This window comes from Ambystoma mexicanum, chromosome 5q (assembly GCF_040938575.1).
Source record: "Ambystoma mexicanum isolate Mex_15411 chromosome 5q, UKY_AmexF1_1, whole genome shotgun sequence".
NCBI lineage: Eukaryota > Metazoa > Chordata > Amphibia > Caudata > Ambystomatidae > Ambystoma > Ambystoma mexicanum.
Genome location: NC_090933.1, coordinates 1403617285 through 1403636045, shown reverse-complemented (window position 1 = coordinate 1403636045; position 18761 = coordinate 1403617285). Strand labels below are relative to the sequence as shown.

At 45.4% G+C, this 18761-nt stretch overlaps 1 protein-coding gene across 1 annotated transcript in view; it reads right to left on the bottom strand.

The window, feature by feature from the left end:
- The window catches only part of LOC138498459 (fibrocystin-L-like), a 1772245-nt gene that overhangs the window by 1528776 nt on the left and 224708 nt on the right, over positions 1 to 18761 (bottom strand). Inside the window, exons 6-7 of the mRNA XM_069622209.1 lie at positions 2921 to 2978; positions 2478 to 2562 (exon numbers count right to left, since the gene is read on the bottom strand). Of these exons, the coding sequence (XP_069478310.1) occupies positions 2478 to 2562; positions 2921 to 2978 (143 nt within the window). The remainder of the gene's footprint in view (positions 1 to 2477; positions 2563 to 2920; positions 2979 to 18761) is intronic.

The window sequence follows — 18761 nt, the reverse complement described above, 5'->3', positions numbered from 1 at the left end:
GCCACTGGTACGCCACGCACTTTGTCCGGCCCCATGTACAGCTAGAGCGAGTTGTCACATCCCCTTACCTGCTGAGAGCAGCAATCTTTGGTCAAACCCACACCTCACACAACACTCTAAATACGGGTCTCTCTACCATCGCAATCTGGAAAAAAATTGCACAAAAATGCGACATTCAGACCAGGTTCTCCCCTCTCCTGCCGATAAAATGTATTCCGGGAATTCCCCTGACCACAGAGAAAGTTTATCTAAACTAGGTTGACAAGCTGAACTTAAAAGCCATCGGCGACCTTTTTCCCGAAGGGAGCTTCCTCACCCACCAACAGGCTAAAACCTGCGGAGCCTCCACTGCCCTCGACACGTTTGTCTATTTCCGCCTCAGGCGCTCCCTTCAAGTTATACTACCCTCATACCCTCAGAAGCCGTCAGCTTCTCCTCACATATCCTCTACCCTTCGTAATCTAGATTTCACTTTAAAGGGTCCACTGTTACTCATATGTACTGCTTGCAGTTATTTAGCATTTGAGTAACACTTGCATACATTTTTGATCTTTTTATTTTTTCAAATTCTTGTTCTTTCCCATTTAAGATTATGTTCTTTACCCTATTTTGTTGTCCTACCTTGACATCTTTCCAGTCTATTCTCTATCCAAAATTCTGTTGGCCTCTTTTCTCTTCCCCTATTTGAAGAATCTACACGAACTGTAATATAATATTTAATTTCCATTTTCCATTTCTGTTTCTTTTCATATACATTTTTCTTTTTTAGCACCTTTTTGGTTTTCATTTCGCCCTTATATCATCCACCTAAGAAGCTTTTCTCTGCTCTTCTCTACTTGTCAGTATAGCTCATACGTTTTCTGCTCCAGTACAACATGTTGTTTTTGGTCTTTTTGCAACTACATCTTAGACTATACGTTGAGTTCCTGTGATATGATATGGCATTTATAACCCACTTGTACACAGGTGTTTCTAGGCATGACAAGACAAGGAGTGGGAAACAAAGGAAGGACAAAATGACGATCTTACTAGGCCTTGTGTCATTCAGATCGCGCAAGAGCAGGGAAGGGAGAGGGGAGAAGTGCTGAGGGTGGAGGGAGGATGGAGAAGAGTGGGACAAAAGAGAAAAACAGGAGTGCAGCCAACGGGTGGCAGGCGCGGGTACTCATAAGTGCAGCCAGCAGGTGGCGAATAAATACAAGAGAGGAAACTGTATTGTTACTGATAAAGACCACAAGTGCAGGGGAGCCAAGAGGCAGTGCGGGATTGCAGCTGGGAAGGCATAGACCTGAGCCTAAATTCAGAGGGTGACAAGGTGACCAGTGCATGGATCAAGCAGGTGATCGCCAAGGGAGAGGAAGAGAGAAGGCAGAAGCAAAGAGAAAGGTCTTGAGTTGATTCCAGAACTGGAGATAGTTCTGCTCAAGTTTCAGAGAGGAAGGGAGGCTGTTCCAGAGGGAGGCCCCAGTCGAAGAAAGAGATCTGCCCCCACCTCTTTGCTTGGAAAAGCGACTGACCCTCAAAGAGTTTGAGGTGGAGGAGCGGAGAGCTTGAGAAGGCAGATATTTAGGAAGAGAGAGTTGGGGGTATTGAGGTCCTAGGTCCCAGAAAGCCTTGTGGACAATGCAGAGGCTCTTGAACTTGATCCATGCTGCCACTGAGAGCCAGTGAAGAGATTTCAGAGCTGGAGAGATACTATCCCTGTGCTTGAGGCCAAGGACAAGTCTCACAGTCCTGTTCTGGATGAGTTGTAGATGGTGGAGAGTAGAGGCAGTAGTCCAGCCTAGAAAGGACCAGAGCTCTGGAGACAGTGAGATTCTGGTGGAAAGTGAGGAAGGCAAGAATACCTCTGAGGAGGTACAGCTGGTAGTTTGACTTCTTAGAGACGTCAGAGATGTGAGGAGAGAAGGAGAGTGTGGAGTCGAAGATGACCTTGAGGTTCTTAGCCTCACAGGTAAGAGCAGGAAGAGGGCCCAGGGTGGGCGGCCAGAGCGTGAGAGGAAAGGAGGGAGCTGGTGTTCCGATAAGGAGGATCTCAGTCTTACTGGCACTAAGGCAGAGATCATTGGCGGCACACCACTTCTGAATTTGCGAAAAGACAGTCAGGAATGAGAGACATTACCAGTAAAACAGAACTTATAACACTCTTCCTTAGGTATTCTGATTATGATTGGATTGTCTTCTTAATTTTTTATTTTTAAATGTTGTTATTGTACTGTTTCTTTAAAGAATGATATAGTTAAACTGTCATCAAATAATTACAATAAATAAATAATTACAATAAATTAATAGAACTACCTAACATGATCAAACCATATGGGAACAGTATTTTTTCTAAACATTTTCACTTGGGAATTCAGCACAGTTTGTTCAGCATGAATGTTAACAGAATATCTTCATTGAAAGACCGGTCTCACTATTTTGGACTAAAGCAGTATAAGTATTTGAGTAATTATAGTAGATGAAAGTAACAATACCTCTTAATCCTCAGATTTCGATTGTAAGGGTTGAAGGCACCATATGCCTCTGTATAGAATTGACCTTTGATTGATACCAATGAACCTATCAGAAACAAGCAAAAAGCAATATGTCAACCATAAATGTGCAGGAAACGGTATAAGGATATGCATACACATCTAACCATACTTCATATGTTCTTGTAAACAAAAGAAGAAAACGGAAACATGCTTGTGTTTTAACTGTCAAAAATGCACATACATTTCACATGTTAGCAAAATCCATAGTAAGGGCAAATGCAGAGCTGTGAGGCTATATTTACTCCATTGCCACACATTCCTCAACTGTAGAAAATGGTCTAATCATACATTTCTTTCCACTGCGTGATTTTTGAATAATTGTTATTGTTTGCATTTGTTGTCCTTAATGCCATTTTGTTACTATTGAATTACCAAGGACTGACCTGGGACACCGGACAAGGGTACAACAGTTGTTATTGATGGGGTCCGTTCTTGCAGTGGCTACAAAAACAAAAGAAACATGCATAAAATAGCATTATATCATAATACTTATCGAACACTTTTTCTTTAACTCTTTTCCAGGAGTCCTACTTCACTAAGACCATTCATAGGGTTTTATCTATATTGCAGGTAAAAGCTTTAAAATATATATACTGTCACTCAAAGACAACACAATTAAATGCAGGAGTAATATTAGATTCAGTGCAGAGATATGAGGTAAACTTCAAGTACAACTTTCACAGGAACCTACAGATACAATAGCCAGATATGAAGATTGTAGAAGAAAAGCTAAGATTCTTTATAACAAAAATAACTTCAGGTTAGCCTTCTTGGTCCTCATTACGAGTTCGGTGGTATCTGGGTGGTAAATCTGCCCAGATACTGCCAAACTGTATTACTGTTACTGCCACTTGGTCCGGTGGTATTATCGCAAGATTACAAGTGGTGTTGGAGGTCTATATCCCCATTTTATTTAGTCCTTCCGACTCAATGGGGCATTGTTTGCAGAATTACAGCGACAGTAATTCTTCTGTAGTAATTCCACCAAAATGTGTCGGAAAGCTGCTGGATTTACCTCCAGCTCATAGTTGGAGGGGAATCCTCCAACTTTCTGCCAAAGTTATAGTTGGGTGGTGTGGTAATGTGGCGGTATATGGGTAATGCCACCACATTTTACCAGCACTGCCCAACTTGTAATGAGCCGTCTTTGCAGAATTTCATAGTTGTCTGCAATGCAGGAGATAGCTTTGCAGTATTTCTTAACATGCAGTGCAATGTAGAAGCAGTTTGTTGTCCTGGTTTTATCAGTGTTACAGTTCGACAGGTGGTCTAGACAACCAGAAAAGCACAATTTTAATTTCATGAGTTTGCAGTAACAAATGTATTCCTGATTTCAAACTGCGACTTTATATGCAAATCCAAAAGTATTCACTACAGTGGTCCGACAATGCTGACCATTCAGCAGGTTGGAAGATTCTCGTAAAGATGCTTCTTTCTGCTATTGCTGGGGGAAGACTGGCTCCTTCACTTTTACATGTCAGAGTCTATGCAGGCCACATAGCCAGCCATCTTACATTAGACGTTCTGAAGAGCTTGTGACAAATGAGGAAGGCATTAGGCAAGTCCACCTCTGGTTGCTGAAAGAGGGTGGTGGGCTTGCACATAGTAACAAACAAGTACACTCTGGCAGAGTGTGTCCTAGAAACCAGTCTTGAGGATTCTAGAACTGTCAGCTTCAGGGATGACAGCTTGAGGCTTGAGCTCGCTCTCCACCTGTGACCGATTCATCTACTATGGCTGAAGCACTGATTCCGGAGACTTCACAATTACTAAGAGACAGAAAAAAGCACAACAAATTCACTTAAAGAGGAAAGGGATGTCAAGATTTTGGAGATGCTTCCGAAAATGACTGCTTATATTGCTGAGATCAAATGAAAGCGGTTTGCTTCTGAAACAAAAGTGTCAAGAGATGGCTCTTAAAATTGACACCTTGGAAACACAGACGCACACCTTAGATGAGAGAATTGTGAAGATATCGTATACAATCAGATATCGTATAAAATCAGAGACCTCCAGCTTCAGAATCAGAAACTCAACCTCACGTTATCTCAACTGGAGAATCATTCAAGGAGAAATGTGGAATTCCAGAAAATGCCGAGCAGGGAAATCCAACTGAGTTTATACAAAAGAATCTGTCAAGAATGTTGAATTTGTATCCCAGACACTTTACAGATATTGAAAGAGCGCATAGGTTCGTAGACCCAAAACCCCTAGTTGGCGAGAGACCTCATCACTTATTATTGCATTTTTGTTATTTCCTGTCAAGGAGATGGTTTCAAAACGTGCGCGAGAACTAGGGGATTTATCTTGGAGCGGCCACAAAAAAAAACATACCTGAATCCCCGGCGGGGGACGAAGGCGGCCTCCAGCCCTGTGGAGGTTCAAAGCGGGGATCCTCGCTTTATTAATACAAACATACACAAACAGCACTCTGGTACCGGAACGAGGAAGAGGGATGCCGAGTACTAAGACCGATACTGAGTAAATGAACATTTTCTGCACCTGCGGCCCAGGAGGCGGTATAAATGTCCTGCTCAGGTGATGCTGAGGAGATTGCATGGGAGATCGCCAGAGAGATTATCAGTGGAACGCTTGCAGGAGAAGGCAGAAGTCTTTGCAGCGGAAGCGGATTGTGATGGGAGCCATCAGAAGGTCTCTGAGAGCAGAGCTGCTCTGCAGTCTTCCTGGAGTCAGAGGGAATCCAGTATCCATACAACAGAGGTGGTGGAGATCCTGTGACTGAGGCGCTGAGGCGGGAGCCGATGTGGAGTGCAGCACCCGGAGACAGCATACCAGGTGGGTCAAAGGAGCCTGAATGACTCCGCAATGCAGTGGAGAGAACCACGTGGTTTCGGCAGGACAGAGCGCAGGCGAATTGGGCAGTGTGAATGCTGTTCCAGTTTTGAATTTACGACTTCTGACAGTATGAGAAGGAAAAGGCTGAGAAAACTGAATGAAAGGGTTTGTTTGTGAATATTGAATTGTGAATACGAAACTGAAAAGGTCAAGAGAGGGCCAAGGAAAAGTGAAGTTTGGAACTTGTGAAAACGGCCGTGAGCAGGGTGCAAATTCCCAGCAGAAGAGTTAACTGGGAATTTGATGATGATGGATTTAAAGTGACTAGAATGAAATGAGATGAAACCTTGTATTTTGAGTACCGAACAGAAAGAAAGCAGTTGGTGATGATCCCTGATACAAAAGGAACTGTGAATTGTGTAAACTGAAGAAAGCAAGCATAGGCAAGTGCCATATGAATCTAAAGAACTGTGTATACTGAAAGAATAAGCATTGGCAAAAGCTTTGTGAACATTTGAAAATATAACAAGTGAATGGTGGCGAACCAAACATTGAGAATATTGAGGATACAAGCAATACCACTGTAAAGCTGAAACAGTGGCAGTGTCACTGTGAAGAAGCAAGTAAGGTGTGTCGGTTGCATGACCTGTAATGTGTGGACCTTGTGGTCCAGAAAGCACACCTAGACCGAATGTGTTGTTTTGGAACATTGAAAGACTTGCAAGCTTGGGGAAGGGAACCCCTTTGTTTGACAAAGTGAGCTATCCTGTAGGAAAAAATAATTTTTTCCAATCAAGAGCTGGATTAAGCTCTGACATTTTATTTAAACGCTTCTCATTTTGATGCTGACATCCTACTCATTGTATTCAAGTAGTTGTGAGGGCAAGTATAGATTTTGGACACAGACAGATATTTGCTTTGGACTTCCTGACACAGACTATCGTTAGTGTTAGTTAAGTAGGGAAATCCTAACTTAGCATAGGGCAAGTTAGGCCTTTTTCCACCCTTCTTTCTATTTTAAATAAAAGTTTCTGACCCAACTTTTCCTCAGTTGTCTGTGTCTACTTGACATGCATGCAACTCAAGCAGTTCTACCTTTCAAATTTGCCAGTCTTTACACTATGTCTAGGCTGCCACACACTAATAGATTACTCCCAAAGATATCGATCATGTGTACAATTCTGTCTAACTGGTTGAAAGAGAATGATCAATGTGTGTGGTTGCGTAAGAGCACCTCCTTGTGGAAATATCCAGCTCTCCAATTACAGAATAAGATGTTACGTTGTAAAATATGGATTTCTAAGTGAAGTTTGATGGTGACTGATCTGTTAGAAGATGATTGTCTGGTTCGCTTTAATGCCTTGTGTGATTTAGTTTAGGCGCAGGAGATCAGAAGTATTTCTCAGTCTTAAGTGATTTATTGTCTGAACGGATTGCTTTAATGGAGGCACCTGTTGAATATGAAATAATAGATGAATGGGATCGATTGCGACAGAAATGGTCCGTTGAATTGGGTTATGAATTGTCTGAAGATCAATGGGAGAAATCGACTAAATTAGCTGTTCTGGCAGAATTGGATCGTAATTTATGCCTAGTATGACAATAAACCCAGAGTAGGCTGTAATGGACACCTGAAAATATGCTCTCATTGGGTCTTCTAGACAATGGGCCTCATTGCAAGTCTGGCGGTAGCCGTGCCGGTAAAACCAGCAGACTGCCGCTGGACTTGCAAGATTTTCCAGAGCCTGGCTTGCGGGTTTTACTGGGGCATTACATCCCTGGCGGTCCGGGAAGTCAGGCGGCAGCAATGGTAAATCTCCATTCCCATTTGAGTCCCATAGGACTCAATGGTAATGGGGAGCATGGAAGCACACACACTGTGTGCAACAGTGCCAGTGCTTCCATGTAAGTCTGAGAGTGGGTGCCGTCCCGCCAGCCAGGTGAGCCCTGGCGGGCGGGAGGGCAGCCGGTTGCAGACTCGGAGTGAGCCGGTCCGGTAACAACGGTGCCGGTACGCTTACCGGCACCGTTGTTACCAGACCGGCACACTCGTAATGAGGCCCAATGATTGCTATTTGGGATGTGGGAACGAGGGGGACATGGGCAAATATGCTATGGGACTGCTCACGGATCGAGGACTTCTGGATGGATGTAACTTAATAGAATAGATTTAGCGGGTAATGTTACTATTCCAAACAATCCAGGAAGATTAATAGTATTCTTAGGAGAACATGAATTAGGAATCAATTTTGATACTGAACTTTGGACTGTCAGGGCACTTGTTTTGGCTCATAAGGTTATGGAAAACTTGGAAATAACATCAATTCGATACTTGTCTAAATGATTTGCTTATCCTTTCTCAATATGAGAAAGTAATGTAATAAAGGAGTACAATTCGTGTTTATACAATGATATTTGATCAACATTTAATGAACTGTATGGTTAGCCTTAAATTGTCCTAAGGTCATGAGATGTTATGCTCTTGATGGTAGTGTAGCAGAACACAAGTGTGTGTATTTTCTTTGGTGTTTTTTTGTTTTTGTTTTGTTGTTGTTTGACTAGTATCTGTCTGTCATGTAAAGTTGGATTCACTGAGCTGGACTAGACTGTAACTTATAAATGTTCGAATTGTTTATGCTATAACTAGATGGAATTGATTAGAGTGAATTATTTTTGTAAATTCATCTAGTGATGGCTGGTTCACTATATTGCTGCATGTTCTTTTTTTTTGTCTTTTATCCAGTATTCATTATATTGGTTGACTTATTGTCTAGCGAGATCGTCTGTTCGCTCCTTGGAAATAATCAGTTCCCTTCTTAGAGCATTCGTTTCCTGACGGGCTGCATGCACTTCTGCTCTTAGTTCCCCAAGTAACTGGGCTAGCTGGTCGGTATCTGAGGTTTCCATAGCGCCTGGGTGGGAGTTTTGCGGTTGGCTTTGCGTTCTGTAACGCTCACCTGATTCCCGCAGAGGCGCCGGTCTTGACTGGGTGAATGCCGTATCTTCAAAGGTGATGTGTAACACACGGTTGGCTCTTTGGGCTGGACCTCTGTGCACTGTATGTCTGACTCGAAGAGTAAGATGTCTGCAGATAGAAAATATGGGATTAATGAACTGGGGTTATTGGGTGCCTCTCTCCTCTTCCCTTTCTCTTCTCCTGTAGAACCCCAAAGGTTAACGCCCTCACCTTAGGTAAGTGAACGCCGAGCTCTCCATCTGCCTCGGGGCAGGGTGACGTAACCAGTTTCTTCACTGGATAAGGGTGCCGGCCTCTTGACCTCAGAGGACTGCTGTCCGTTGTTAACTGCACGAACGGTAAGTTCTGGGCACTTCAAATGTCTTAAAAGTCTTTTGTAATGATATCTCTTGTTTTGCAGGGTTCCGGCGATGGCGGATGGCGGGCTGATGAGAGTTGAGGATCGAACCCGCGTGAGGAATAGAAGCGCCTGGAAGCACGTAAGTAAGCGCTTGTAGCCTGCTTCACGATGCGCACTAACTGTCCCTTTTATCTTGCAGGTACAAGTTCGGAGCTTTAGAGAAGCTGAAGGGTGCTGGAATACCCACTGGATTCGGCGTGGGAAGGAGTAATGGCACGTGAGTAATAAAGTTGCCCAATGTCTTTAAACGCACCTTCTTTTGTCTTTCAGATGCAGGATGCAGCGCCGAAGGCCTCCGGAGCGTGCGAAGAGCTGGTAAGCTTTTGTCTTTCAGATGCCGGAATGCAGTGCGAAGACCTCCGGAGCATGCGAAGAGTAGGTAAGCCTTTGTCTTTCAGATGCCGGAATGCAGTGTGACAGCCGATGGACCAGGTAAGAGCTGCGCTGCCACTGAAGACCGTAGTGCTAACCTGTTCTTTCTTTGTCTTTACAGGTGCTGCTGAAGACTGGATTCCAGGATGGTAAGCCTTTGTTCCCTTAGGCCCAGGATCAGAAGCAGAAGACACGATGAGCGTTCTGCTGCAGAGAAATGCAGAATAACGCAAAGCAAGATTCATCCATCGGGTGTGGTTTAAATAGCCTCCTGTAGTGCTTAGGTGTCTCCTTCCACAGCCTCGCCTAGGTAAGAAAAGAGTTCCTGCTTTCCAGAAGAGTTCCAGTGTTCTGAACCTAGGGAGTTGCTCCTGCCCCACCCAACAGGAAAAGTAGTCCCAAACAGAAGAGGATCAGGGGCTCAACTGGCAGGTAAGTAAGCAGCATGGTCTGCTGCAGGTAAGTCCACCCAAGCATTATGAGCCCGGCGCTTCCAACGCTGGGACTGGACATCTTTATGAGCCTGGTGCCACTGGCGCCAGGACAGGGTCCAAAAGGTCCCAATTGGGACTGGCTGGCACTCGGAACCGGGGTTATGGGTCTGCTTCCAAGGGAGTCGGGCAAGTCCTGATCCTTTGGAAGCAGAGATCATGACAGCACCCCCCCTCAAGGCCCCTCCCAAACCGGGCTTCTCCGGGGGTTTGGGCTTGTTAGGAAATGTTCGATGAAATCTTTTGATTAGACGAGGGGTGTGGGCATATTCTGCAGGTTCCCAGGATCTTTCTTGGGGACCGTAGCCTTTCCAGTCAATCAGGTAAAATAGTTTAGATTTGGAGATCTTGGAATCCAGGATGCTTTTGACTTCAAACTCGAGTTCCCCATCAACTAGAATAGGTTTTGGAGATTTAGTTAGTCGGGTTTGAGGTTGCACGGGTTTTAATAGAGAGACGTGGAAGACCGGATGTATCTTCATGTGAGAGGGCAAGTCCAACTTGACCGCTACCGGATTTACTATGGTAGTGATGGAATAGGGACCAAGGTATCTTGGGTTGAATGTGCGTGGTCCTTTTAGAGGTAGATATTTGGTGGATAACCAGACTTGATCTCCTACTTGATATTGATATTGGGGGGCTTCCTTCCGATGTTGGTCTGCTCCTTTCTTGTATTGTTCTTTAGCCCTTTGAAGGTGAGAAACGGCTTCCTTAAAGGCTTGGGTGATTGTAGAATGCAGGTGGTCTACTGCTGGTGTTCCAAGATCTTGGAGTGGATCCAACTCCGAGGTTCGAGGGTGACTACCGTATAAAAGAAAAAACGGGGTCTTCCCAGTTCCCGAGTGGACAGAGTTATTGTAGGCATATTCGGCTATCCAAAGGATATCTTTCCAAGTTTTTTCAGTTTGTTGTAGCATGCAGCGCAAATACTGTTCCAGAGTTTGATTGGTCCTCTCGGTTTGTCCGTCGGTTTGAGGGTGGTGGCTGGTCGAAAGTCTCACATCAATTTGAGCTGACCGACAGCAACTTCGCCAAAAATGAGAAATAAATTGACTACCTCGATCCGAAATGAGAACTGAAGGAAAACCGTGCAGTCGGACGATGTTTTCGAGAAATTCTCGGGCCAGAGTTGCTGCTGTTGGTAAGCCTTTGAGTGGAATGAAATGCGCCATCTTGGAGAATAGGTCCACGATTACTAGGATCGTATTGTATCCGGAGCATGGAGGTAGATCGGTGATGAAGTCCATAGAAAGCGTATGCCAAGGGCGAGGTGGGATGTCAATAGGGCTAAGAGGCCGGCTGGTTTTTCCTTTTGACTCTTGTTTTGGGCGCATACTCCACAGGACATTATAAAGTCTCTGATATCTTTTTTCCAAGACGGCCACCAGAAGTAGCGCTTGATCTTTTCCGAGGTCTTGGTCATACCGGGATGTCCTTCCATTAAAGAATCGTGATAACAAGAGATTACCTTTTTCTGTAAATCTGTGCTGGGCAGGTATAACCGTTCTTGGAAATATAATAGGTTGTCCTTCACCGTAAAGTCCTTTCCCTGCAGATGCCAATTCTGTATGTCTGCTGGAGTTACCAGTAGCCTGGCCTTATCCTTAACTTCCTCTATGGATTGTGTGGCGATTACACATAGAATTCTTTGTTCGGGAATGATAGGTACAGGTTTAGGATTGATCAAATGTTCTTCTACTCCTATCCGAGAAAGGGCATCAGCTTTACCGTTTTTTGTACCAGGTCAATAGGTAATTATGAAGTCAAACTCGGCAAAGAATAGTGCCCAACCGAGTTGCCTAGAGGATTGAGCTTTTGTGGTTTTCAAATATTGCAGGTTTCGGTGATCTGTAATCACAGTAACGGTGTGTCGGGCCCCCAGAAGATAATGCCGCCAAGCCTTAAAGGCGGACTTGATAGCTAGAAGTTCCTTATCAGTAATAGTGTAATTGATTTCAGGAGGCAAGAATTTGCGGGACCAAAATGCCACGGGATGCAACTGATTGGTTACTGGGTCCTTTTGTGATAGAACTGCCCCCATGGCAATGCTCGAAGCATCAGTTTCAACGATGTAGGGGAGTTCTGGGCGAGGATGTTTTAAGATTGGTGCAGAGATAAATCTAGTCTTCAAATTCTGGAAAGCTTGTTCCGCCTCGGTAGACCATTCAAAACGTTTGTTTTTCTTTAACAAGGCGGTGATGGGCTGGACTATTCGAGAGAATTCGGGATAAACCTGCGGTAAAAGTTAGCGAAGCCTAACATGCTTTGAACACCTTTTACGGAGGATGGCGATGGCCATTTGAGAATTGCATCGACCTTCTTTGAATCCATAGGCACTCCGCTAGGTGATAATATGAATCCCAAGAATTCAACTTCAGTAACGTTGAAAACACATTTTTCCAATTTAGCGAAAAGTTTGTGTTGACGCAATCTCTCGAGGACCATTTTTAACGTGTTTCCGATGTTCATTTTCCGATGAAGAATAAACGAGGATGTCGTCAATGTAAACAACAACACACACATCTATGAGCTCTCTGAGGACATCGTTCATAAAATATTGAAAGGCGGCCGGGGCATTGCAAAGTCCGAAGGGCATGACCTGATATTCAAATAGCCCGTACTTGGTGCGGAAGGCCGTCTTCCATTCATCGCCCTCTTTTACTCGTACCAAGTGGTAGGCTCCTCTAAGATCCAGCTTTGTATATATGCATGCTTTTCTGACTTGGTCCAGGAGTTCAGGGATCAAAGGTAACGGATATCTATTCTTAACGGTGATCTGGTTCAGGGCGCGATAATCTATACAAGTTCTAAGGTCCCCTTCTTTTTTTGGAACGAAGAACAAAGCTGAGGAAGCAGGGGACTTGGAAGGACGAATAAACAAATTCGCTAGGTATTGATCCAGGTATTGTCGGAGGTGAAGATTCTCAGGCTCGGTGAGGGCATAAATTCTACTACAAGGAGGAGTAGATCCAGGTATCAGGTCTATCTGGCAGTCATAAGACCTATGAGGAGGTAGAGAGTTAGCCTGATCCTTCCGGAAAACATCTTGGAATTCTAGGTATTCAGGAGGTAACTGGGGAGCCTCCGAGGAAATTGCTGCCAGTGCAACACCAGGTCGAGGGTGACAAGTTGAGACACATTCTGGAAACTGAACCGTTCTTGCTCGCCAATCGATCTGAGGATTGTGCTTCTCTAACCAAGGAATTCCTAGAATAATCTGGAACTGAGGGGCCTTGATCACATCGAACACCATCTTCTCATGGTGTCCATCTTGACTTACTAGCGTCACTTCTTGGGTGGTATGTGTTATTGGTCCGGAGGCTATCTCCGTACCATCCACCGTAGTAATGACGTACTTTACAGCCTTTGGACAAAGAGTCAGATTCATCCTCAAAACCATTTCATGATCCACATAATTGCCGATGGCACCGCTGTCGACGTAAGCTTCAATCGCATGTAATCGATCCGGATGTTCAGGGCTAATGAGGACTGTAGGTATCACGAAATGCGAGGTCACGGAACTGGTTTTAACGCTCGGCAAGAGGACCTCTATTCTTGTCGGGCGAGGTCGTTTCCCTGCTCAGAGTTTGTGACCCTGGTAACTGGAGCTCCTACTGCCTTCTTGGCTGGTTTCACCGGACAGTCTCGAAGAAAGTGCCCCGAGTTTCCGCAATAGAGGCATAATTGCAGCTGTTTTCTCCTTTCCCGCTCCTTTTGTGTTAGTGGTCCTTTCAGGCCCCCTATTTGCATGGGTTCCCCGGAGTCTACTCCTTTGGTAGGAGTTGGTGGTTTGGAAAATACTCGAGCATCAAACTTGGAACGATCGGCCTTCCTGTTCTGCAGTCTGTGGTCAATTTGAACGACTAAGTCAATATAGTCCGAACAGTCTTGCGGGGGATTCACTATTTGGGCTAACACATCTTTGAGCTCTCCACATAGACCTCTATAAAACAGCGTAATCCTTTTGTCCTCAGGCCATCGAGTTTCCACTATCAGTCTGTTGAAAGACGCAATATAAGCCAAAAGGTCTTGATTACCCTGTCGCAATGAAAGGAGCTAATTGTCCAAGGCCTGCCCCTGTGAATGTCTTGCAAACAGTTTTTCCATACTGAGCTGAAAAGCTTGAAAATCATGGAGAACCGGATCATCTTGATTAACTAGAGGGATCGACCAGTCTGCCGCATTGCCACTAAGGTATGAAAGCTACCTTAGCTTGATCAGTTGGAAAGGCTGCTGGCCGGCATAAGAAGTGCAACCGGCACTGATTAATAAATACTGCAAACCTCTTTGGGTCACCAGAAAATCGTTTGGGCGGAGCCAGAGGTACATTCCCAGGTAGGTTGATCTGCACTGGGTTCGTAGAGGATGTTGAAGGAAGATTTGCCCCTGATGCGGGTAACAGAGTTTGTCCGGCTTGTGACTGTAGCAATTGTCTAGCGAGATCGTCTGTTCGCTCCTTGGAAATAATCAGTTCCCTTCTTAGAGCATTCGTTTCCTGACGGGCTGCATGCACTTCTGCTCTTAGTTCCCCAAGTAACTGGGCTAGCTGGTCGGTATCCGAGGTTTCCATAGCGCCTGGGTGGGAGTTTTGTGGTTGGCTTTGCGTTCTGTAACGCTCACCTGATTCCCGCAGAGGCGCCGTTCTTGACTGGGTGAATGCCGTATCTTCAAAGGTGATGTGTAACACACGGTTGGCTCTTTGGGCTGGACCTCTGTGCACTGTATGTCTGACTCGAAGAGTAAGATGTCTGCAGATAGAAAATATGGGATTATTGAACTGGGGTTATTGGGTGCCTCTCTCCTCTTCCCTTTCTTTTCTCCTGTAGAACCCCAAAGGTTAACGCCCTCACCTTAGGTAAGTGAACGCCGAGCTCTCCATCTGCCTCGGGGCAGGGTGCCGTAACCAGTTTCTTCACTGGATAAGGGTGCCGGCCTCTTGACCTCAGAGGACTGCTGTCCGTCGTTAACTGCACGAACGGTAAGTTCTGGGCACTTCAAATGTCTTAAAAGTCTTTTGTAATGATATCTCTTGTTTTGCAGGGTTCCGGCGATGGCGGATGGCGGGCTGATGAGAGTTGAGGATCGAACCCGCGTGAGGAATAGAAGCGCCTGGAAGCACGTAAGTAAGCGCTTGTAGCCTGCTTCACGATGCGCACTAACTGTCCCTTTTATCTTGCAGGTACAAGTTCGGAGCTTTAGAGAAGCTGAAGGGTGCTGGAATACCCACTGGATTCGGCGTGGGAAGGAGTAATGGCACGTGAGTAATAAAGTTGCCCAATGTCTTTAAACGCACCTTCTTTTGTCTTTCAGATGCAGGATGCAGCGCCGAAGGCCTCCGGAGCGTGCGAAGAGCTGGTAAGCTTTTGTCTTTCAGATGCCGGAATGCAGTGCGAAGACCTCCGGAGCATGCGAAGAGTAGGTAAGCCTTTGTCTTTCAGATGCCGGAATGCAGTGTGACAGCCGATGGACCAGGTAAGAGCTGCGCTGCCACTGAAGACCGTAGTGCTAACCTGTTCTTTCTTTGTCTTTACAGGTGCTGCTGAAGACTGGATTCCAGGATGGTAATCCTTTGTTCCCTTAGGCCCAGGATCAGAAGCAGAAGACACGATGAGCGTTCTGCTGCAGAGAAATGCAGAATAACGCAAAGCAAGATTCATCCATCGGGTGTGGTTTAAATAGCCTCCTGTAGTGCTTAGGTGTCTCCTTCCACAGCCTCGCCTAGGTAAGAAAAGAGTTCCTGCTTTCCAGAAGAGTTCCAGTGTTCTGAACCTAGGGAGTTGCTCCTGCCCCACCCAACAGGAAAAGTAGTCCCAAACAGAAGAGGATCAGGGGCTCAACTGGCAGGTAAGTAAGCAGCATGGTCTGCTGCAGGTAAGTCCACCCAAGCATTATGAGCCCGGCGCTTCCAACGCTGGGACTGGACATCTTTATGAGCCTGGTGCCACTGGCGCCAGGACAGGGTCCAAAAGGTCCCAATTGGGACTGGCTGGCACTCGGAACCGGGGTTATGGGTCTGCTTCCAAGGGAGTCGGGCAAGTCCTGATCCTTTGGAAGCAGAGATCATGACAGCACCCCCCCTCAAGGCCCCTCCCAAACCGGGCTTCTCCGGGGGTTTGGGCTTGTTAGGAAATGTTCGATGAAATCTTTTGATTAGACGAGGGGTGTGGGCATATTCTGCAGGTTCCCAGGATCTTTCTTGGGGACCGTAGCCTTTCCAGTCAATCAGGTAAAATAGTTTAGATTTGGAGATCTTGGAATCCAGGATGCTTTTGACTTCAAACTCGAGTTCCCCATCAACTAGAATAGGTTTTGGAGATTTAGTTAGTCGGGTTTGAGGTTGCACGGGTTTTAATAGAGAGACGTGGAAGACCGGATGTATCTTCATGTGAGAGGGCAAGTCCAACTTGACCGCTACCGGATTTACTATGGTAGTGATGGAATAGGGACCAAGGTATCTTGGGTTGAATGTGCGTGGTCCTTTTAGAGGTAGATATTTGGTGGATAACCAGACTTGATCTCCTACTTGATATTGATATTGGGGGGCTTCCTTCCGATGTTGGTCTGCTCCTTTCTTGTATTGTTCTTTAGCCCTTTGAAGGTGAGAAACGGCTTCCTTAAAGGCTTGGGTGATTGTAGAATGCAGGTGGTCTACTGCTGGTGTTCCAAGATCTTGGAGTGGATCCAACTCCGAGGTTCGAGGGTGACTACCGTATAAAAGAAAAAACGGGGTCTTCCCAGTTCCCGAGTGGACAGAGTTATTGTAGGCATATTCGGCTATCCAAAGGATATCTTTCCAAGTTTTTTCAGTTTGTTGTAGCATGCAGCGCAAATACTGTTCCAGAGTTTGATTGGTCCTCTCGGTTTGTCCGTCGGTTTGAGGGTGGTGGCTGGTCGAAAGTCTCACATCAATTTGAGCTGACCGACAGCAACTTCGCCAAAAATGAGAAATAAATTGACTACCTCGATCCGAAATGAGAACTGAAGGAAAACCGTGCAGTCGGACGATGTTTTCGAGAAATTCTCGGGCCAGAGTTGCTGCTGTTGGTAAGCCTTTGAGTGGAATGAAATGCGCCATCTTGGAGAATAGGTCCACGATTACTAGGATCGTATTGTATCCGGAGCATGGAGGTAGATCGGTGATGAAGTCCATAGAAAGCGTATGCCAAGGGCGAGGTGGGATGTCAATAGGGCTAAGAGGCCGGCTGGTTTTTCCTTTTGACTCTTGTTTTGGGCGCATACTCCACAGGACATTATAAAGTCTCTGATATCTTTTTTCCAAGACGGCCACCAGAAGTAGCGCTTGATCTTTTCCGAGGTCTTGGTCATACCGGGATGTCCTTCCATTAAAGAATCGTGATAACAAGAGATTACCTTTTTCTGTAAATCTGTGCTGGGCAGGTACAACCGTTCTTGGAAATATAATAGGTTGTCCTTCACCGTAAAGTCCTTTCCCTGCAGATGCCAATTCTGTATGTCTGCTGGAGTTACCAGTAGCCTGGCCTTATCCTTAACTTCCTCTATGGATTGTGTGGCGATTACACCTAGAATTCTTTGTTCGGGAATGATAGGTACAGGTTTAGGATTGATCAAATGTTCTTCTACTCCTATCCGAGAAAGGGCATCAGCTTTACCGTTTTTTGTACCAGGTCAATAGGTAATTATGAAGTCAAACTCGGCAAAGAATAGTGCCCAACCGAGTTGCCTAGAGGATTGAGTTTTGTGGTTTTCAAATATTGCAGGTTTCGGTGATCTGTAATCACAGTAACGGTGTGTCGGGCCCCCAGAAGATAATGCTGCCAAGCCTTAAAGGCGGACTTGATAGCTAGAAGTTCCTTATCAGTAATAGTGTAATTGATTTCAGGAGGCAAGAATTTGCGGGACCAAAATGCCACGGGATGCAACTGATTGGTTACTGGGTCCTTTTGTGATAGAACTGCCCCCATGGCAAGGCTCGAAGCATCAGTTTCAACGATGTAGGGGAGTTCTGGGCGAGGATGTTTTAAGATCGGTGCAGAGATAAATCTAGTCTTCAAATTCTGGAAAGCTTGTTCCGCCTCGGTAGACCATTGAAAACGTTTGTTTTTCTTTAACAAGGCGGTGATGGGCTGGACTATTTGAGAGAATTCGGGGATAAACCTGCGGTAAAAGTTAGCGAAGCCTAACATGCTTTGAACACCTTTTACGGAGGTTTTGGCCATTTGAGAATTGCATCGACCTTCTTTGAATCCATACGCACTCCGCTAGGTGATAATATGAATCCCAAGAATTCAACTTCAGTCACGTTGAAAACACATTTTTCCAACTTAGCGAAAAGTTTGTGTTGACGCAATCTCTCGAGGACCATTTTCACGTGTTTCCGATGTTCAGTTTCCGATGAAGAATAAACGAGGATGTTGTCAATGTAAACAACAACACACACATCTATGAGCTCTCTGAGGACATCGTTCATAAAATATTGAAAGGCGGCCGGGGCATTGCAAAGTCCGAAGGGCATGACCTGATATTTAAATAGCCCATACTTGGTGCGGAAGGCCGTCTTCCATTCATCGCCCTCTTTTACTCGTACCAAGTGGTAGGCTCCTCTAAGATCCAGCTTTGTATATATGCATGCTTTTCTGACTTGGTCCAGGAGTTCAGGGATCAAAGGTAACGGATATCTATTCTTAACGGTGATCTGGTTCAGGGCGCGATAATCTATACAAGTTCTAAGGTCCCCTTCTTTTTTTGGAACGAAGAACAAAGCTGAGGAAGCAGGGGACTTGGAAGGACGAATACACCCATTCGCTAGGTATTGATCCAGGTATTGTCGGAGGTGAAGATTCTCAGGCTCGGTGAGGGCATAAATTCTACTACAAGGAGGAGTAGATCCAGGTATCAGGTCTATCTGGCAGTCATAAGACCTATGAGGAGGTAGAGAGTTAGCCTGATCCTTCCGGAAAACATCTTGGAATTCTAGGTATTCAGGAGGTAACTGGGGAGCCTCCGAGGAAATTGCTGCCAGTGCAACACCAGGTCGAGGGTGACAAGTAGAGACACATTCTGGAAACTGAACCGTTCTTGCTCGCCAATCGATCTGAGGATTGTGCTTCTCTAACCAAGGAATTCCTAGAATAATCTGGAACTGAGGGGCCTTGATCACATCGAACACGATCTTCTCATGGTGTCCATCTTGACTTACTAGCGTCACT